The 22,445-nt window shown below is 40.9% G+C and overlaps 2 protein-coding genes and 1 long non-coding RNA gene across 3 annotated transcripts in view; 1 reads left to right on the forward strand and 2 right to left on the reverse strand.

Moving 5' to 3' along the window:
- The window catches only part of LOC310822949, a 174,492-nt gene that overhangs the window by 10,309 nt on the left and 141,738 nt on the right, over positions 1–22,445 (reverse strand). The gene's annotated exons all lie outside the window — the stretch shown is intronic.
- On the reverse strand, positions 1,957–8,646 carry il4i1 (interleukin 4 induced 1). The gene is made up of 8 exons (XM_083694796.1): positions 8,552–8,646; positions 7,907–8,121; positions 6,720–6,832; positions 5,569–5,770; positions 5,098–5,166; positions 4,643–4,779; positions 3,763–4,051; positions 1,957–3,367 (listed from the first exon to the last, which is right to left on the reverse strand). The coding sequence occupies exons 1-8, from the start codon at positions 8,580–8,582 to the stop codon at positions 2,891–2,893; spliced, it is 1,533 nt and encodes a 510-aa protein (XP_083550922.1). The 5' UTR covers positions 8,583–8,646; the 3' UTR covers positions 1,957–2,890.
- The window catches only part of snx19b (sorting nexin 19b), a 35,010-nt gene continuing 28,813 nt past the window's right edge, over positions 16,249–22,445 (forward strand). Inside the window, exons 1-6 of the mRNA XM_083695828.1 lie at positions 16,249–16,335; positions 16,707–16,949; positions 17,113–17,314; positions 17,708–18,988; positions 19,507–19,645; positions 20,466–20,566. Of these exons, the coding sequence (XP_083551954.1) occupies positions 16,729–16,949; positions 17,113–17,314; positions 17,708–18,988; positions 19,507–19,645; positions 20,466–20,566 (1,944 nt within the window). The 5' untranslated portion in view covers positions 16,249–16,335; positions 16,707–16,728. The remainder of the gene's footprint in view (positions 16,336–16,706; positions 16,950–17,112; positions 17,315–17,707; positions 18,989–19,506; positions 19,646–20,465; positions 20,567–22,445) is intronic.

Here is a 22,445-nt window from a genome sequence, read left to right on the forward strand (position 1 = left end):
ATATATGGGACTGTACAAAACTATTAGCATGGCACATCCACACACAGAGCTTGTATAGAGCTGTTTACAAATACATTTTAAAAAAGAGCCTTTTATCAGATGAGCCTTTTATCAGATGCCCCGTATAGTTCAGTACTTGGAATCGGTTTCGGTAATGAAGAAGTGGTATCGGTGCATCCCTAATTCTAACTGTAGTCTTCTGTGTTCAGTCGAAATTGAATTCCTACTACTTGTAATCGGTTTCGGTTTCGGCAATGGAAAAGTGATATCGGTGCATCCCTAATTCTGACTGTAGTCTTCTGTGTTCAGTCAAAATTTAATTCCTACTACTTGTAATCGGTTCCGGTTTCGGTTTCGGCAATGGAAAAGTGATATCGGTGCATCCCTATGTCTGTATACGTATTCTGGTCGTAGTATCACAGCAATATTAACTGCCCCCCATGTCATACACTATTGCTACATTCTAACGGATAACCTTAGAACCACTTAAGAGTGGACCACTCCTCATCATCACCTTTATCTGCTGAGTGAAAATTTAATTCTAAGAACTCCTTAGATTCTAAGTTTATCCATTAGAATGTAGCAACGGTGCAGGAATGACATGGGAGCGGGGGTTAGGGTTCATTGCTAATGTTAGGGTTCATTGCTAAGGTTTGGGTTCATGGGGGAGGGGGTATGGGGGTTGAGAATAAAAGTTAGATTATGCAAGACGTGGGTGGAACATTTTCCCGGCAAGTTGTGAAATCCACAACTTTCTAAGAAAAAAATAATATTGTGGTGGTACTACGTGGTACCAGAACACATCTACAGTCGGAATTGGGGAGGCAGTAAATAGCCAGCAACATTTGCAATGACATCATTTAGATTCAAACTCACCTGATATGCATTCTAGAAGTGTTCCAGAGTAGAGTGGTACCAGAGATGTATTGACATTTTTGAAAAATAGTTTTGTACAGTCCATTATATTTGTCCTACACGGTGCAGATTGGGTACTTTGAGGTGTATGCCCGCAGTAAATAGCCAGCAACATTTGTAATGACATCGCTTTAGATTCAAACTCACCTGATGCATTCTAGAAGTGTTCCAGAGTAGAGTGGTACCAAAGATGAATTGAAATCTTTGAAAAATTGTTCTGTACAGCCCGTTATTCTGGGGCAATAACATTTAATAATAATAATTACGATATAAGAACAATTACAAACCTTTCTGGGGCAATACTATACGAAATATTATATGGTTATGATATATGATATATATTTGTTAAGATGATTAGCATGTTTTGTGTGATTCCTTGATTCCTATTTACTATGTTTAAATGCAAAATAAAGTTGGGTGCTCGGTTTAATAAACTTGGGTGCTCTTATTTAGAAGAAAACCTAATTTACAAACATTTACATTGAACGGAAGTAGATGGGCGGAGTTCTACTATTGGAGCTCAGAGACACAGATACATGGACACACGTTGAGAAGGTCATTCCCTCTACTGCTTTACTGATTGAATCGACCCAACTGTAACCAATTCCAGATATTACAATGGACGGCTTTGATTTAAATTCGTCAGAAAAGGATTCATCGGAGCTGCAAAGGATGATCGCCGTTGAGCAGCAGAAAGCGCAGTTTCAGGCCCAGGTTAACTTCAATGCTAACTTACTAACTAGCTACAGGCTAGCTAGCCTAGTCTAGCAACAACAGTAGTAGCGTATACTGTGTTGTAGTCGCCCCAACAGTAACTGAGTAAAAGTTATTTTCATTTAATTTCATTGCGCAATAACTAAGCATTGTTTCTTTTCCAGGTACACAACTTCACCGATGTCTGCTGGGACAAATGCATGGACAGCCCAAGTTCCAAATTAGACTCGAGGACAGAGCAGTGTCTCGTCAGTTGTGTTGATCGTTTCATCGACACCACCTTGTCCATCACCAACCGGTTTACGCAAATGGTGCAGAAGGGTGCCCATTGATGGAAACGGGACTATGGGAAATAGTTACTGTGTTATACTATACTATAGGCCTATTGAAAATAAGGAATGGATGGTTTGTACACACTGTACAATTTATTTTGTGTGTAACAAAACACTGCATTATGCATTCTGTACTTTATTCCTTCTTACCTCAACGGTTCTTTACCACAGCAGATTAAAGAAGCCAATTTTTAGATTTTGATGTTATACAGATACCTCTCTTTACATATCTGTCCACTGTCCAGACTGTTTGTCATGATAAACAACAATTCGGTTCTCCCATTGGATTTGTTAAAAGTTTTATTTCATAAGCATCAGCATATAAAACAAGTTCATGTACTGCTCATAACAACATCATTGATATGCAATTAAATTCGTGTAAATTACCTATTTTAGTTTTTCATTTATGATTATGCAGTTGTTATCAAAATGCTTAATGTAAAACAGTACCATTGATTGTAGATAAGGAGGATTCGCATATGAATAAGACTTATAACATGTACGTCTTTGTGATAATTTTACAACAATCCTCTGTTGATAATATTACATTATTATTGAGAAGAGCAAAATGTCCTTTGCCGTTCTATGTAAGGAGTTGTGTGATAAAGGTCTTGGAATAGAAAATGTTGCCATGGAGTTCATGAAGTATATGCAGATACATAAACACACACCTTCATTTTCTCTCTTGTCCAGACTATACAATCGTATGCTTTTGCCAGTGGATTACAGTCAGTGGAGGCTGGTGGAGGTAGAAATCGGCGGACGGGCTCATAATGCCTGGAATGGAATAACGAATGGTACAGTATCAAACACGTGTTTGATACCATTCCTCATTCCATTCCATGCATTACAAAGTGCCCGTCCTCCGATTTCTGCCGCTCTCCACCAGCCTCCACTGATTACAGTATGTCCTGTACCGCACTCATTCTCTACTCTGTGAGGTTATTGATATTTCTGGCTGCCCTTAGAGCAGACTTCATGGCCGTCTCAATCCAGGAATGAGGTAGGGCTGTGTGCTCCCCAGCAAAGTGGATCCTGCTCTCGTTTCTGAACAGATCTGAGGCATAGTCTGTCAGCTGGTAGGGGGTGTACATGGCGAACGCCCCCAGACTGTGGGGATCTAGCCCCCACTTCTTCACGAACCCTCCGGTGCAGAGTGCCCGTATGCCTTCACCGTGGATCTTGACAAGGTCGTCCAGTACAAAAGCCTTCACCTCCTCGTCATTCATCCCCTGAAAGAGGGTGGAGTCGTCGGAGCAGGTATAGGAAGCCAGGAGGGCACCACTGGCTGTGCCAGGGAAGCTGTGGCTGGGGTAGTGGATGAAGCGAGAGGGCCGATCTGTGACGCTCTTCCCTCCCTTGATGCCCTCCTTCTCCCAGAACCTCTCGCTGAAACTCAGGACCACCTGGATAATGACATCAACTTGATTTGTATAGCCCTACTTCTGTTTACAACAGTTTCAAATAACAGCATCAAGCAATCAGAATGCACAGTTTGGAATACATCGTTGAGAAAGACAATGTTTCTCAATTCCAGTTCTGGGGACTCACAGGACTGCACATTCTTCTCACTTCATTCTAGCTCTATACTACTGTACTACTCTACACCTGGTTCAACTAAATATTAAGGGCCGGTTTCCCGGACACAGATTAAGCTTAGTGCTGGTCGAAATAACATTTTCAATGGAAAATGTCAATTGAAGATGCATTTTAGTGTAGGATTAGCCTTAATCTGTGTCTAGGAAACCAGCCCAATGTGTTTGAATAGGTGCATAGGTGCCCTGAAGACTACAACTCTTACCTTTGTAGAGCTAACATAGTGCAGCCCCCGCATCGCCTCCAACTTGAGTGCTGAAAGCGAGGGCTTGAAGTCGATGAAGAGAGCAGCCTTGGCGGTGGCTGTCACCAAGGCATAGTCCACGGTCAGGTTGGTGAGGGCGGATGGGTTGCGCCAGTCCTGGTAGGACACGGTCACATTATCACTGGTCTGACTGATGAGTTTCACCTTGGAGTGGAGGAGGATGGTGGCATTCAAGACCTCGTAAAAGGCCCTGGGTAGGTTGTCAAACCCATCTGTGAACTCGTAGTAGCTGAAAAACAAGAGAGATTCACCCTGCTGTAAAGTTTTGGGAATTCATACTGTAGGCAATACCACCTATGTGCTGCAGTGGAGGCTGGTGGAGGTAGAAATCTGAGATCATTCCCCATTCCATTCCATGCATTACAATGAGCCTGTCATCCAATGTCTACCTCCACTGATGTGTAGATGTGTTTTAACCTAAGAAGTGAGGCAGTGGTATCTAGTCTAATCTTGATAGGGCCGCTGTTGGTCTAGGCTTTTGTTCCAACCAAATCGTAACACCTCTGAACGGGAGTGTTACCTTTTTTTCAGTCAAGGCGTTGACTGCTATACAGTAGCTGCATCAGATGTGGAACAAGTGGTTGGAACAAAACCATAGACCCACATCAGTGGAGGCTGGTGGAGGTAGGAATTGGAGGACAGGCTCTTTGTCATGCATGGAATGGAATAAGGAATGGTATCAAACACAATGAGCCCGTCCACCATTTACCATTTTGTACCTCCACCAGCCTCCACTGACCCACACCCTCTGCGGATGTGATTGGGCTCTCTACAGTATAATCATCTGTATATGGTGTGTAAACAGAGGGGCTATACTTACGTAGAGTTATCATTGATGTCACTCTGAGAATACACCATCTCTATGAGTGCTGTGTAGAATAAGGAGTTCTCATTGAGAATGTCCCCAACCATCCGCAAAGCACCACGACTCAGGTTCCCCTCCTTTACAAGATACTCCTGTCAGAAACAAACCATTTACACTTTACAGGGATCAGGGACATTATGTTAGCTGCATATGCAGAATGGCTGGATGAAAATGGCAAGATGCTAGGTTCAAACCGGCATATATGCAAAATGTTTATATAATGTTGTAGTAATGTTACAATCAATATCAACCCATCACATTCCCATTTGCAGACATCCGGATTTCCGAATTCCCATTTATCAGAAAAGTGAAAGCCAGTTTTCACTTCGCAGCTGCTGTATCTTGTCTGGTGTCTTTACTCAACATGCATTCTCTCATAACAAGGTATGTGAGGTGTTTTCTGTCTTTACCTTCACAGAGTACGAGTCATATTTCTTCAGCATTTTAATGCAGCCAATTTTCTGCAGATCGTTTCTGATCTGCAACAAATCAAAGAGACAGTATAATTACATTTGTAACAACTAATCTTTTCAGGAGAATAGAATGTAATAGTTATAGGTCCAGCATGTAGTTTTGAGTGTTGCTGCCCCGACTGGCCACGCTGAACATTTTAAAACATGCATACTGTATACTACGTTTTCTAATGGCGCCAAACACGTGCATAGTCTTGTTTGTGCATGTGCATGTGCATGTGCTTTGTTTGGACAATATAGCACTCTTACACTGAACGTTCTTGTAATCATGTGATCTCATTCCTTGATGGCTACCGATTTATCATGGCCATTTAGCACTATTTTAAAGCTTAAATCGACATAGTGGACCTTTAATTCTATTATACCCTACTGTATATCCGTATCTGATTCCCCTGCTTCTGCACAAACCTTAAAAAGAGCATTTTGGAAGAGCTCTTCAGCTGACTTCCCTTTCTCCTCTTCATTCAAGGGATAGTTGAGGACATCTGGGTTTTCTTTCACCTTGTAGGTTTTCTGCAACAACCCATTCACCAGGTAGTATGTATTGATGTCTTCCTGAAGGAAACGGTTCAGTTTGAGTCCCATTTTGGATGCAAACGACAACAGAATTCTGTGGGGTGGGATATTGCATCGTTAACATTGTATTGTTGATGGTAAAAGACAAAATGAGCACATGCTGTCATTCCCATTCAAATAATTTAAGATAGGATACTGGACTTATTTTCAACAATAAAACAGTGCGAGATAAAATATTGTAGTATTGTGATTATGATACTTTTATTGATGTAGTAATGGACTGTCAAGCAAACTGAATCATTTCAAAGTGATTCTGAACTGCTTTATTTCCTCTTTTTACTACGTGACGTCTGCCATCTATACATAAGCATCCACTGTTAGAACTACATTGCATCACTCTGACTCATATCTATCATACAGGGATGACGTCAATTCCAATCAAGAAATGTAACTCATAAACTGAAAAATCCTCATGGAAAAAAATATTTCAATTCATGAATCAATTTCAATTCATTTCTTGCAATCCGTGAATTCAGATTCAATTCAAAGTCAAAGTGGCTTTATTGTCAATTCTTCACATGTCAAGACATACAAAGGAATCGAGAGGACGTTTCTCACTCTCCCACGGTGAGACAGATAAAGTGCCCAGGCACAACAGATAACACATACTAAAAGTAAAACATTCAATAAAAATAATTTAAACAGTGCAAAAAGAGCAGTTAGTAAAGACAGTAAATAGCAGCCAAATACTGTGTATTCTGTATAAAAAAATAATAGTGCAATAGTGCATTGTAGCACATTGTAGATCCCAACCCTGCAATGATGAAACAAACCTAGCAACTGAACAATGCAACCTAGCAACTTATTACAAAACCTTGTTTCTAATTGGCTAAACAGACAAACAAACTGGGAAAAGTTCAACTCAAACGTTTTTTTGTCCATCAAAAACTGCCAAAATGTATGAAACAGACACGGACAGATCCTTGTCATCTCAATCTGTTTTTAACGGACAGCATATTTGGTGTGGCCTGGGCGTTACTCACTTATGGAAGCTAGGGATTCTCATGGGACCAAGCTCTGCATACCAGCCCTCTCTCTGATGTCTGAACGTCTCAACCCGTCCTCCAATACGACCGCTGGCCTCTATTATGGTTACCTGGTGGTCCAACAAAACATATCAGTTTAGAGATCATGTACTGCACAGGCACTAATAGGATATACTGACAGTAAGCTCCTTTCTTTTTTTTCTAAGTGTGCAAAACATATATAATAATATATACAATGATCACGTTACATGTACACTGTAAAACCTTTTACTGTAAATTTACAGCCAGCTAGCTGCATATACAGTACATTACTGTAAAACATTACAGTAAGCAAAGAAGTACTGTATTAAACAAAAACAATACAGTACTGTATTTTTCCTGTATTAATTAATTACTGCAATTTCTACATCAAATAATACCCTGTACCGTACAGTAGGTTTACTTTTGCAAATCTGGGGGTATATTCCCAAAAAGAACACAATAATGTGAGAAAAAACAACACATTTAACCCTAACATTGTAGTGTGAGGGTTGTTATGGAGAATAGACAATGACTTTAAAACAGCAGCGCTTAATCAAGCCAATCACATCAAGAGATGGGCAGTCACATGTCATTTGTGTTTATGTAATGGAAGGAATGTCCAGTCCCAAACATCTCCACTTGAAGACAGTACTTGATCCAAAAACCCAGCACAGCACAGCAGTGGAACTACCAATGAAACCCCCCAAACAACATCCCAGAAGGTGTAACGGTAAGTAAAATACAGCAACATGAACACAGGAATTGGAATCACCCACAATCCTCTAGCATAGCCTGGTTTGTCGTATCAATGGCATATTAGGAAAAGAGGATTGTGGGTAATTCCAATTCCTGTGTTCATGTTGTTGTTGTTGTTGTTGTACAAACTGACTAAGCGTTCCATACAACTACCAACTGGAGAGAAACAAAACAAAAACAAACAAAAGAGAGCCCCACAAAGTACAAAAAATCGCCCTGGACAAAGTACAAACAATTGCCAGGACAAATACTATTTCAAGCATCTCAATGCACAAGAAAAATAAGAAAAAACAATGACATGAACTATATGTAAGGCTGCCAGTTCCTAAGTTCCTTTCTGAATACATTCTGAAGAGGAACATTCACAAAAAGTGTTAAAATACAGTTCAATAAATCTGCATGCCTACCTTGTGTCCTGCATCCTCCAAAACCTTTGCTGCCGTCAGGCCAGAGATACCACCTCCAATGATGGCAATATGATGAGGTGTCTTGGTGGGGGGGAGACCCCTGTCCGCAATCCCAAGTAGCTCGCTATAGTCTGAGTCTTGTAGGCAATCAAGTAGAGGGTCCTCTATGAATCCATTCACACTGAAAACTATGACCACAACTATGGCCAGAGGGACTGGAAGACACCATAAATAGATGATAATGAAAATCGAATGATTTAGAAATAGAGACACCAATTATCAGATGCGAGATATATTTTAATGAAAACAATTAATAGCCAATAAATTTGATATATTTAATATATTAATATATATATTAAAATCAGTGCATAGTATGTAATGTCTCGTAAATGTTTTGTTCCAACATCCCTTTCTCTACTAACTTGTGGAAATACAAATACATATATTTGTATATGTACAAATAAAAAGTACTAAAATTAATGCAGATGTCAGTCCCGTGTCTACAATTCGTGTCTACAATATTAAGTGCACATTAAGACCACGATAAACTGTGTCTTATTTATAGAAATCAAGCTGTCATTATAGGCTATAAGAATATAATGGATGTGTGTTCAAGAAAAATAATATAATCAATCGAATACTTACAATATTTACACAGAGCCATGTAAGGGATCATCCTGACTCCAAAGCCCCAGGTCTTCGCTGTCCTTCTGCTGATGCTGACGCCCAGCGGAGAAACAGAAACCTACCATCCAAAGCGAAACATGTGACAGTTAGATGAGAGAGACTCTTTTATATAGATAGATAACGTTTAGTTGACATAATAGCGATTTAATTCAATGCGTTATTTGCCAGACTATCAATTGTAAAAGACTTGATCTTCTCGTTCCTTTATCACCCTCAGTGATGGAATTGTTATATTGATTTTAAAATAATTCCATTACTTGATGACCAGGTTAGGGTTAGGGTCACGATATGATGGTCAATTGATAAGTTAATTGATCAATTAAAATGAGTCTAGGCTACTGCATACACTGATGCAGACTTACCTTCATCAATGGTGCTTTCTCAACGCCGCAGTCAATCTTTGCATGGATGAAGTAGGCTATAGGCTAATATTTCTCTATCGAGATTAGGCTATACATAAATCTTCATAGGATTATTCTTTATAATTAGGCGTCTTCTCATGAAAGACCAGTCTGGAAATCACACATGGTATGTGTGAAATTGCACACAACGTATTTTAATGAGGGACCATACGCAGGCACCTCGGGTCGGCAAGAAATATTTTCCCACACCGGCTCGAGATTCAACCACACTGAACAAATTAGATTAGTGAGGTTTACTATTTTCCGGCATACCTCATTTCCCTCTTCCTCAATCATTTTAATATTTTGGCAGGGTTAAACTGGGTCTAGCCTCATAATCTGGGGTAAATTATACATAGTCTACCAGACCCATTTTCTTCTAATAAAGTTGTATTCAGGTGCTATTCTAAAAGTTTACCTTACCCAAGAAAGAAATTCGAATTGTGTTTGTTTTATCTTTTTTTTATTTTTATCATTAAATGTAATGCTGTGTGTAGTGTGTAGTGTGTAGTGTGTAGTGCGTAGGCTCTATGAAAATGTATGTGTACTCACCCTGTTCTTCTGTCAAATGGCAATACCATGCCGATTTGTCCTTTATATGTTGGGGTGGGACTAGTAATCGAAAGCAAACATTTACATTTCGTAAGTTTCATGATCCATATTTCCGGGTACTGTATAACTCGATAACAAAGTCGTCGTTTGATACGGCACATAATTAAACTTTTAATAGATACTGAATGTAACGTGTCACTGTGACAGGCATTATGTGCAATCATCCGAATGTGTATATTCTTTGTTTGTATGTCAATAAAAGAGAATAACAAATTAATTTAATACACTTTTCTTTTTTTTTGACAATTATTATTATTTTTTGACAATTTCGGCTTCATACTGTATACATCTGAATTTGCCTTGCAGTCACATTTCTTATTCATCTTCTCATATTGATGCATTTATTGCTAGTTTCCTGGGACATATTTAGCAGGTCTTCTGAATAATACAACACTGGTAGAACACACCATTAATCTCATAGGAATAATGTATCATTCAGTTCCTATGATTTTCAAAGGTAAGTAATTGAAGTCACCTTTGTGTATCAACATTTTTTAAAAGATCCTGTTATCAACAGAACAGTACATATAATCTCAGACCCCTAGACTAATGCAGGCCGCAATTGGGGGCAACTGGCATTTTGCCATTCTGCATAATATGCATTAAGTAGATTTGATTAGAAGGATGCATCAGAATGCAATTGTTGTTTCATGCCTACTCTTGTGAGCCTTGAGATAATTAGTGGGGTTACTTTAGCAAGTCCTACTACTGCTCTTCAACATACTTATTATTAGGTGGGCTTGCTTAAGATAACAAATGTGTTTTAGCACAGGTACAAACTGATGATCACATGGGAATAATTGGATATTATTCTGGGCTTGTCCCCACTTCAACACAGGGACAGTCCAATTGTCTACTCTTGCTTGACTGTGCTGAATGGAGCTTAAAGGTGACTGAACTGGTGGTGGGATATAATTCTGTGCATCTCCACACACCTCATAGGTTTCTGAAACTCTTCAATAACACCACTATGAAGATCATCTCCTGTCAGATGAGAGCTCTCTGGGAAAGCAGCCTTTTGGATCCTCATGTTAACATTGATGCAGACAATAGAACCAACCCAGTGTCACTAATGTGTGACTCCGGAACTCCACATGACTGTTCTGAGAGCATTTTTTACTGAAAAGGGCCATGTTATTGGAACTGACCCCTTGGAGGCACCATGTTTGGATTGGTTTATAGATGGCAGCAGCTCCTATGAAGATGGAAAATGTTACACTGGCTGGGCGGTTGTAGGGGGGGGGAGTCTGGCAACTCTGTCTCTGTAGGCACGCTCTGTATGGGTGGGGTTCAGGTGGCTGAACTATGTGCTCTTAAAGCTGCACTCCAAATTGCCCAAACTAGCACTATTCCTGTGAATATTTTCACAGATAGTGCCTATGGCTATGGGGTAATCCATGATTATGGACCCGTTTGGAGAAAGAGGGCTTACCTCACTACAGGAGGAGTACCCATTAGTCATAAAGATGTTAAAAAAAATATTGTCCCATGATGGAGTGTACTACAGTATGTAAGGTGATTGGCCATAGTAATTTTACTGACTATTATGGTCAAGGTAACGACTATGCCATCAGGCAGCTTGTGCAGCAGTCCATGCTGCTCCTATTACCTCTATGGCCCCTATATTTCCGGTTCATGGCCGTGTTTACACCAAAGATGAAACTACTCAAGGGTCGGGCCGTGGGAAGGGTCGGGGCTGTGGGAAGGGTCGGGGCTGTGGAAGGGTCGGGCCGTGGAGACGAGGGGCTTGGTCCGTGGAAGGGTCGGGGCCGAATCCAGGAGACTAGACATGGAAGTCATAGTATGTTCCGGCCCTGGATTGGAGTTCTGGCAGGACTCATATAGTGCACTGATTGGGAGATGGTCTGCAGGTGTGCTGATTGAGGATCTCGTCCAGGTCCCATCCTGTCGGCTGGAACCAGGAAGCGTGCGCTCCGGTGATGACCGCCGAGGCCTCGAGGTAGCAGAGGGTCGGTCAGTCGGAGGGCCTGTAACAAAAATAGAGCGTCAATGGCAAGGAAAAACTCCCTGGGAGGAAGATCTTTCTATACTTACCCTCCCTCATCTATCTGTCTTTCCATCCATCTAATTTTCTCTCATCTGTCCATCTATCTGTCTAACCTTCTCTCATCTGTGTATATATATATATATATATATATATATATTCTCCCCTTTGGTGAGTTTTTGCCTGACTTGCTTTTTGGGGGTGTATGGGTTTGGTGTTGGATTATGTTGTTTGTATTGTATTTATTGTTTATATTGTTTAGTATTGTTCTTGTTGTGAAGCACTTTGCGACATTTGTCTGTGTAAAAAGTGTGATACAAATATTTTATATTACTATTATGAATATCTATCAGAAAGCTTTTATCAGGGGAGTTTCGGGGTAGTTGAAAGACAGTGAGATAGTTTTTATTATGGTAGCGGATAAAGCTAAACAGGTTGGATGGATGGTGGGTGGGGACATGCAGCAGTTGATGCTGTCAATAACAAATATTGACTTGAAAATTTGAAAAGTCCACAGTCAGTTCAGGGTGATACTAACAGAAAGGTAGGAGTTCAATTATGATCTGTAGTATTTACATACAAGTAAGTGACTAACTATTGACTTTAAATAAGCTTGAAAACTTTGTTTATCTTATATAATGCCTTCGGAAAGTATTCAGACCCCTTCACTTTTTCCACATTTTGTTGTGTTATAGACTCAATTTAAAATGGATTAACTTAAAAGCATTTGCCATCAATCCACACACAATACCCCAGAATGACAAAGCAAAAACAGGTTTTTAGAGATTTTAGTAAATTTATTAAAATTGAAATACAGAAATACCTCATGTACATAAATATTCAGACTCTTTGCTATGACACTTAGCTAAAATGCAAAAATGTCATCAACAAATCACTCAATAAGTTGAATTGAGTCCATCTTAATGCAAGGATAATAGTTCATGTAATTTTGGAATTAATATCTTTGCTTTTATAGGGTCTCTGATTTGCATAGGAATCAATTAAACACTGTGTAGATTAGGATTATTGAATTATTAGCGGATGCTACTATGTGAGGATTTGGTAATCTGACCATTGGTCTTGGATCAACCAACATGATGGTCCTTCAAAACCGCATGGCTCTCGATTTTTGGAACACTATACTAATACTGGGTAGGGCCTCCCTTTGCTCTCAAAACAGCCTCAATTCTTCATGGCATTGATTCCACAAGATGTTGGAAACATTCCTTTGAGATTCTGGTCCATGATGACATGATTGCATCACGCAATTCCTGCAGATTTTTCAGGTGCACTTTCAAGCTGTGAATCTCCTGTTCTACCACATCCCAAAGGTGTTCCTTTGGATTCAGATCCGGTGACTGGGAAGGCCACTGAAGAACACTGAACTCATTGTCATGTTCATGAAACCAGTTTGAGACGACTCTTTCTTTGTGACATGGTGCATTATCATGCTCCATTATCACCAAACCATACAAAAAGCAAGTCAGGCAAAAAACTCACCAGAGGAGAGAACAATGGCAAGGAAAAACTCCCTGGGAGGAAGATCTTTCTATCCTTACCCTCTATCAGCTATCCATCCTCTCTATCTATGTATCTATGTATCTAACCTTCTATCTATCTGTCTATCTATCTATCTATCTATCTATCTATCTATCTATCTATCTATCTATCTATCTATCTATCTATCTATCTATCTATCTATCTATCTATCTATCTATGTATCTAACCTTCTATCTATCTATCTATCTATCTATCTATCTATCTATCTATCTATCTATCTATCTATCTATCTATCTATCTATCTATCTATCTATCTATCTATATATTCTCCCCTTTGGTGAGTTTTTGCCTGACTTGCTTTTTGGGGGTGTATGGTTTGGTGTTGGATCATGTTGTTTGTATTGTATTTATTGTTTATATTGTTTAGTATTGTTCTTGGTGTGAAGCACTTTGCGACATTTGTCTGTGTAAAAAGTGTGATACAAATATTTTATATTACTATTCTGAATAAGTATCAGAAAGCTTTTATCAGGGGAATTTCGGGGTAGTTGAAAGACAGTGAGATAGTTTTTATTATGGTAGCGGATAAAGCTAAACAGGTTGGATGGATGGATGGTGGGTGGGGACATGCAGCAGTTGATGCTGTCAAATAACAAATATTGACTTGAAAATGTGAAAGATCCACAGTCAGTTGAGGGTGATACTAATAGAAAGTTAGGAGTTAAATACAAGTAAATGACTAAATATTGACTTTAAATAAACTTGAAAACTTTGTTTATCTTATACAATGCCTTCGGAAAGTATTCATACCCCTTCACTTTTTCCACATTTTGTTGTGTTATAGACTCAATTTAAAATGGATTAAATTCCACAAGATGTTGGAAACATTCCTTTGAGATTCCTTTGAGATCAAGCAATTCCTGCAGATTTTTCAGGTGCACTTTCAAGCTGTGAATCTCCTGTTCTACCACATCCCAAAGGTGTTCCTTTGGATTCAGATCCGGTGACTGGGAAGGCCACTGAAGAACACTGAACTCATTGTCATGTTCATGAAACCAGTTTGAGACGACTCTTTCTTTGTGACATGGTGCATTATCATGCTCCATTATCACCAAACCATACAAAAAGCAAGTCAGGCAAAAAACTCACCAGAGGAGAGAACAATGGCAAGGAAAAACTCCCTGGGAGGAAGATCTTTCTATCCTTACCCTCTCTCAGCTATCCATCCTCTCTATCTATGTATCTATGTATCTAACCTTCTATCTATCTGTCTATCTATCTATCTATCTATCTATCTATCTATCTATCTATCTATCTATCTATCTATCTATCTATCTATCTATATATTCTCCCCTTTGGTGAGTTTTTGCCTGACTTGCTTTTTGGGGGTGTATGGTTTGGTGTTGGATCATGTTGTTTGTATTGTATTTATTGTTTATATTGTTTAGTATTGTTCTTGGTGTGAAGCACTTTGCGACATTTGTCTGTGTAAAAAGTGTGATACAAATATTTTATATTACTATTCTGAATAAGTATCAGAAAGCTTTTATCAGGGGAATTTCGGGGTAGTTGAAAGACAGTGAGATAGTTTTTATTATGGTAGCGGATAAAGCTAAACAGGTTGGATGGATGGATGGTGGGTGGGGACATGCAGCAGTTGATGCTGTCAAATAACAAATATTGACTTGAAAATGTGAAAGATCCACAGTCAGTTGAGGGTGATACTAATAGAAAGTTAGGAGTTAACAATGAACAATGGCAAGGAAAAACTCCCTGGGAGGAAGATCTTTCTATCCTTACCCTCTCTCAGCTATCCATAAGATTTAGGTTTCATGAGGCTTGCATCAAACAAATTCCTTATTTCTGTGAGCTGTATAACTTGATAACGAAATTTTGACATGGCAGATAATTAAACTTTTAAGAGATATTGAATGTAACGTGTCCCTCTGGCAGGCAGGCATTATTGCCAATGCAGTTTGTGCATCATCCGAATCTGTGGACTACCTGTTTGCATCTGTCAATAAAAGAGAAAAAAAAAATAAAAAAAAATAATTGTCACATTTTGTTGACCATTTTTGCTTCATATACAGCTGAATTTGCCTCACATTTCTTATTATGGAGAGACACTGTAACCACGCACCTTACTGTATCCTAAAGGACTAGGATACATGAACCAAATATATAGTAATGATGTACTTTGAATCATCCTATGCATACTTCATTGTCTTCATACCAAACCCAGTGTGGCTACAGTTTCATGGACTACATTGATGCTTTTATACTAAGGCTTTGATCAAAGTGTTCTGAACATGCAGCAAGCAATCAATACTGGTTCATCAGGATTACAGTAGGTTAGGTGCAGGTGATATGGCAGTAACTAAAAGTTGGCAAAGCAGCTGATTTTATTAGTTGTAAATGTATATCATGACTAAATATTAAATCATTACGTTGAATATGGCAGAATAAAATATGTACTTGTTCTCTCGCCACACAGTTTTCGTAATGAGCTGGTGACTATGAAATACATATTAGAAACATAGTCATTCCTCCTACCCAGGCCTCACCACTCCCCTGGTGAAGCCTCAACCCCTAACCTAACCTAACTTCAACCCTAAGGTGAGGGTTGAGGAGTAGAGGGTGACGTGTGACTTGTGCAGGGTTGAGACTTGACTAGGGCAGGGTCGAGGGTTAAGGAGGAGGGGTGACGCTTGGCTAATGGTGCATTCATTACCAACTCGGAAACTCCAGACAGGCCCGCAGGTGATGGCTAAGGTTATAACCGCTTTAACTTTACATTTGGCAACTCTCCAAAACGCATCTCATGCAAGAAAACAACCTACAGTGTGTTACTAGGTGACTCCTTGTTCATGCCAGAAAGAACTAACATATTTGACGTTAACTAGTGAGTGAGAGAATATACGAGTAAACCTTTGCTAATTGTAAACTAAAGTCAAGGTAAAGAACAAACACAGCTCGTGGACGCTCTCTCTCTCTCTCTCTCTCTCTCTCTCTCTCTCTCTCTCAATTCGGTGAATTCAATTTTGAAGACACCGCTCCGTCGCTCCAGCATGTCCATTCAAGAGCTGTCAAATAAAGCGTATACGTCATCGCATGTCATTACACAGGAAGTAAACAAACTGAGCAATACGCTTTGGTTATCATGATCAAAACGTTGCGATGTTCTTGCTCTTGAGACAATTATGATTGCTACTATCACGTTTTTCGTGAGTATTTTCCGAAACATCTAGAGACATGAATAACGATAATGTAACGCTATACTGTATTAGGAAATGGGAATGCTGTGTAAAGTTGTAGGCTGGCCCAGTCTAGCTAACCTTAGCTAGTCTAGCCCTCGACATCCTAGCAGCAATAACAGAACCCACCACAGAATGTATTATCTCATCAGCTAATTGCAAAATGATGGATTGATTACAAATTTAGCTAATTTGTTAGCTAACTAGCTAGCTAAATGGTGTCATTGTTTTCTAGACCGGCACGAGCTAGTTGGCTAGCTAACACCACTCAGATTCTAACAGCTAGCTTTAAACTACCTAGTTACTATTGTGAATATTTCCTTTGCGGTATTGTAACGTAGATATTGCTGCAAACGATGAGCCATGTCCCAGTTTGAAACAGTCCGCACTCCGTGGACCATGTCAGAGGTTCTGGGCCAGAGGAGCCTCCTGGGCTTCGGAGCTCTGCTGGCCTGGCTGGTGCTGTTCCACCTACTGGTCAACATCTGGCTCCTGTGTGTGTTCACCAGCCTCTTGGTGGTGTTGGGAGGCTGGCTGGGCTCTCAGGTCGTACTGGAGTCCAACAGCGTTGTCCACCTGGAGAGGTTAGTAGTGGTGGTAGTAGTATGTGTGCGTGCGCGCGCGTGTGTTGTTTACCAAGAGAGGTTGGTTGGTTCTGACTAATTACTGTAACCAGAATAGCTTATTAGCCTAGCCCTATTTGTTGTATCAAGTGTATTCATGTAACTTGTGTATTGATTTCCTTAGGTTTGTCACTCTGGAGAGGGTGTCCCCTTCATCGGATAGTGAGCTGCAACTGGACAGAGAGATCCAGAGCACTGTGTGCAAGATCATCCGGGACTTTGTCTCCTCCTGGCACAGCACCATCTCCTCAGAGCGGGAGTTTGAGATGGAGGTGCAGGGCGCCATGTATTCTATGGCCATGGAGCTCAAAAGCCGGGCCACTAAGGTTAGATTTCATTAGATTAGGAGGACTCCATTTTATTACTTGAATGCAAGTGCATTCTTACATTTCTTACACTCTTCTTTGAATTAATCACTGATCTGGCATGGTATGTTTGGTGTAGTCTTTGCAGTGGAAAGCTTGCTTTGACCATCCCAATCATGTTAGATCAGTTTACTTCAAGAAACAAAGGAAGGAAGGATGCCTTTTTTAAAAACAGTGGTCTAGATGTATAGATCTTTACTGTCTGATCACCACAAGAAATGTGCTTCACATCAATAAAAAATAAAAAAAGCTTTGCAAAAACAAACCGAGACATAACAACAGACATGAGTAGAGGAATGACGAGGACATGATGACTTCACAGCACGTAACATTAGCATAACCCTTTTCCTACAGGTGGACCGGAAGGTTTTGACCCAAAGGTTCTTGGACCTGTGTGGCCTCCACCTGCAGAGCTACCAGGCAGCGAAGGGAATCATGATGGAGCCGGACCACAGCCCCAAAGTGAGCCTGTGGGAGGCGTACTCCGGGGTCAGCACACCTCACCCTGCCATGAAGAGCTCTGCCATGGAGGTGAACTACGCCAGGGCGATCGTTGACCTGCTGCTGCATGTCCTTGTCCCATCGCCCCACCTGGAGACCCGAACGGGAAGGTTTGTGGTCGGTGAGCTCATAACCTGCAACGTCCTTCTCCCCCTCATTACCAAACTGTCCGATCCAGACTGGTTGAATATGCTGATCGTGGATGTCTGCACCAAGTCTGGTACGCAGCAAGCCACGAGGGCGTCGGAACCAGTGACGACAACACCTCCACCTCCACCTCTGCCACAGCTCGTTGTACAGGAGGAGGAGCCGCAGCAGCAGCCACAACCGGATACGGAGGTCCCCAGCAGCAGCTCTCTCACATTAAAGATCCAGTCAGAAACCCCCAACGATACAGAGGTTTCCACACCCGCCGAGCTGGCTGCCTATGACATCATCGACTCGGACGAGTTGTTTGGCCCACAGAGTATTGAGGAAGAGGAGGAGCCTAGACAGACTTGTGGACCGTACATCCCGGTCTGCCCCATGGACTTCCTGAGACCAGGCAAGTCCAACCCTTTCTACCAGGAGACCGACTCAGACCTGGACTCCCCACTGACTGACTACAAGAGGGGCTCCATGGAATCCCTTGTTCTGATTGGCCAAGATGAGGCCCTATCAGAGAGGCTTAGAGAGTGTGCTACGCCCACAGACAGCGTCTTGGACCTGGAGGTGGAGGATGACATGCAGGTTTACCCGTCTGGCCAATCAGAGGGCCCTTCCTGTCCCAAAGCCCTGGTGTCAGAACAAGTGGACAACCCTGGTACTTTAGGACACATGCTGGGAGCCACAAAGGAAGTTTCCTCCAGTTACTGCAGCCTCCCAGACCTGGAGAGGGAGAGGGAGAGGGAGAGCGCTAATAACCCAGAGAGAGAGTTGCCGTCTGGGATGTGTACCCCCAGTGAGCTGGGCTTGTTGGGAGTGGGCATGGCCGGTCATCTGCAGACCTCGTCCCCTCTGCCCTCCTTCAGCTTTGAACCCCTCAGCAGCCCAGAGGGACCAGTCATCATCCAGAACCTCCGCATCACCGGAACCATTACAGCCAAGGAGCACAGAGGCACTGGTTCACACCCCTATACTCTCTACACTGTCAAGGTGAGGCTCACTCCTGTACACTCTCTGTGTTACTGTCTTACAATCCACTGTCTGTTGCTGTAGTATAAAAAAATACTTCCCCAGTGAAATGGGGAACCAGAGAGAATGTTCACTCACTGGCTTCTTGTGTACACTAAGTGTGTGATTCAGGACAATGAGGTTATGAGAAATGCAAGGCACACATATAATGTTATAGGGACACTTCACCCATTTTAATATCACATTAATTATCTCCACCACCATACCAGTGTCTACATATGTGAAAACAGCGTTTTTCTATGTTCTGTAGTCAGAGATATGAGAAAAGGTCCTAAGGAAATACCCCCTATGATGTTACTGGAATGTAGTAAATAGCCGTTTTCAGTATACCGGTATGGTGCTGGAAAAAATGAATGTGATGTTAAAAATTGCTGAAGTGTCCCTTTAATCTAACTGTACTTTTGTGTTGTTGCAGTATGAGATGGTGTGTCCTTTTAATGTAACCAAGTTACTCTGTGAACGCCTGTGTGTTGTTGCAGTACGAGACGGCGATGGACTGTGAGACCCCTTGTTCAGTCCAGCCTGTAGCGTATCACATGGTTAACCGCCGCTACAGTGAGTTCCTCAACCTGCAGACACGCCTGGAGGAGAAACCAGAGTTACGCAAAATCATCAAACGTAAGACAATTGACATTTTAAAACGGAACATTTTTCTGACAATGGTCACGTATGTATTGGTCAATTTAGCTGTTGTGCACAATGGGAATATGGTTTGGATGAAAGTATGGCTGTGTTCTAGAATTCAGGCTTTTTTTCGGGCTGGGGCTAATAAAATTTCTGTGATGTAGGGCTTGAGCTGCGCTTGGGCCTCATCTCACCAAACCCAGGCTGTGTTGGACTTGACTCGATCAAAACTCCAGAGTATAGGCTAAGCCCAGCACCAGCAAACCAGATCCAACCAATCAACTAGTAATCATGGTCCTCGATCAAGATTTTGATTACTTAAATCAGTGGTGTTAGTGCTAGGCTAGAACATGCACACCAAAGGCCTTTGAATTGCATTTTTTAAAGGACCAATCTGGGATTCAAACAATAACAAAGGGATCTCCCCAACACCTTTTTGGGAAATAGCTGGAGAAATGTAACCATTCTCAAATTCATAGATGAAGCTATGCCATGACTGACCATCCATGAGATCAAAGTAGTTTTAACCATGTTTTGAAGCTGTACAGTGTTTTTTTATTTTTTTTTATTTAACATTATTTATTCTGGTTAGTCTCATTGAGAGAACATTTATTTTTCAAGAGAGACCTGGTCCAAGACAGTGAATTTACAATACATTTACATTGTTTACAAACATTGGAGTAAAACAACCTTATATCTGATATTGCCCCATTAATGTAAATAATCCAATAGGTTTAACATGCATGTGTGATGTGAAACTAGAGGTGTATGGCTTCCTACGGTATGAACTAATCTACATACTAACATGGTCTAGATGTGAAAGGACCAAAGAAAATGTTTCCAGACCTGCCCTTTGGAAACATGGACAGTGACAAGGTGGAGGCCAGGAAAGGGCTGCTGGAGACTTTTCTAAAGGTTGGTGCTTTATCTTAACAGACAAATCGCACCGACATCGCACAGTGGACTATTTCCCTTATACGAACGTGCACACACACCCGCACACACACATGCTCATTCATGCATTGAATATTATAACAGTGATTTTCTCATTTCCATACACTTTAGATCGCCTGTGTGAAAATAATTATGAAACAAGAATATGCATATTTTTCATTTATTCATCCGTACAACGTTGATGCTTGCAGATAACACATCATTGATTGCATCTGTAATGTTCTATCACTCAAGTAAAAGAAAATGGTTTACTTTTGCTGTTAAACTACGATAACATCAATCTGATGTTCTGAAGTAAATGTTCAGGTTAGAATATCCTTAGCACACCCCTTACTCTCATCTCCCTTGGCCCTCAACACTCCTCAACACCTCCCTCGGTGTTGCTGTGACAGTTGGTTGGTAAAGGTAGACTCTGGGATATGACATCATGTTTGTGAAACAGTGCAGCTTTCATCAAATGTATTGTAGTAAGCAAAAGCGAACGAGAGCGTCCACTTCTTTCACTGCCCTTCACTTTTCACTTTCACTTTCCCCATGTCCCTTGGTCTTCTTTTTTTGGTTCCATTTCTCCGGAAACTAGCCTTAAGTTTCATTTCATCGAAGACCTCTTTAATCTATCCCTGCTGAAATTCCATCCGCCTGGAAAACACCTGTAGTCCAGGGGAGGAGATCAGGCTGACACTAACTGCTATAGGCCAATCTCTATATTGCCTTGTTTAAGTATGGGAGAGGCTGGTCAATAAGCAGCTGACTAATTACCTGAATGTTTATAATGTTATCTCTGATACAATCTGGCTTTTGTTCTGGTTCTGGTTGTGTCACTGCAACTATTAAATTAAACTAAATCTTCTATTACCTCTAATTAGACTCCAAACAACACTGTGCAGCGATTGGCTTTTGACACCATTGATCACTCCGTCCTCACAGACAGACTGGGTAGCATTGGGGTCTCTGGTTACTCACTGGCATGGGTTTCCAACTATCTCTCTGATAGGGTGCAACGCATGAGGTCAGAACACCTCTCCCAGCTCCTCCCTGTCACTAAGGGTGTACCCCAAGGCTCAATCCTCGGCCCCACACTCTTCTCAATGTACATAAATAACATTGTTTGTACTGCTGGTGATGCATCTATCCACCTATATACTGACAACACAGTTCTTGTGAGGGCTGGCTGTATAGCTAGCTTGAGCTGGATGGCTGTACTTGTGTGCGTGAGCTTGGCAAAGAAAACTTCCAGAAACTCTCTTGTAAAAACAATAATCTCTTTTATTGTAGATACCAAGATAAAAAGACAATCATGCTTCAATTAAATTCAATGCTATTCCTTTACTAACGTATTGTGTTTTTTTTCCTGCCTGTCACTTGCTTGTTGCTTGTGTTGCTACTGGATTCTGTGTTGTATTGCCTGCTGCTGTTTGTTTGCTAAATTGCGAGTTTGTTTTATCATTGTTGTGTATGTATGTTCCATGGGTGTGTTGGATAAATTATATCTGTACTTTTAACTAACTTTATTTTCAGCCCCTACCCCATTTTCCCTCTAGGTGCCACTTGTCAGGCTGCCATTGTAAATAAGAATTTGTTCTTAATGACTTGCCTGGTTAAATAAATAAAGGTTAAATAAAATAAAATAAAATAAAAAGTAAACAGCTGCCTGGATGAGAACCAAAGATATTAGAATTCTACCGGAGATGCTCACAACTGTTGACGCATGGGTTCTGTCCCAGCATATTCTATTCTCTAGTCTGTTGCATCTCCATCTTTGAAAGTCTCTGACAATGTCACCCCGCTCATCATTGCTATGACATCATATCCCAGAGTCTCCCTTTAATATTCTATTAAC

The sequence above is a fragment of the Argentina silus genome (assembly GCF_951799395.1).
Source record: "Argentina silus genome assembly, chromosome: X".
In the NCBI taxonomy this organism is placed as follows: Eukaryota; Metazoa; Chordata; class Actinopteri; order Argentiniformes; family Argentinidae; genus Argentina; species Argentina silus.

Excerpts from the sequence above, each read along its gene's own strand:
- il4i1 (XM_083694796.1), bottom strand. The coding sequence starts at position 8,582 with ATGATCCCTTACATGGCTCTGTGTAAATATT. Across the intron at positions 5,771-6,719 it reads AGAATCCCTAGCTTCCATAA|AATTCTGTTGTCGTTTGCAT; the intron begins GTGAGTAACGCC and ends CCCACCCCACAG. Across the intron at positions 3,368-3,762 it reads ACTATGTTAGCTCTACAAAG|GTGGTCCTGAGTTTCAGCGA; the intron begins GTAAGAGTTGTA and ends GTCATTATCCAG.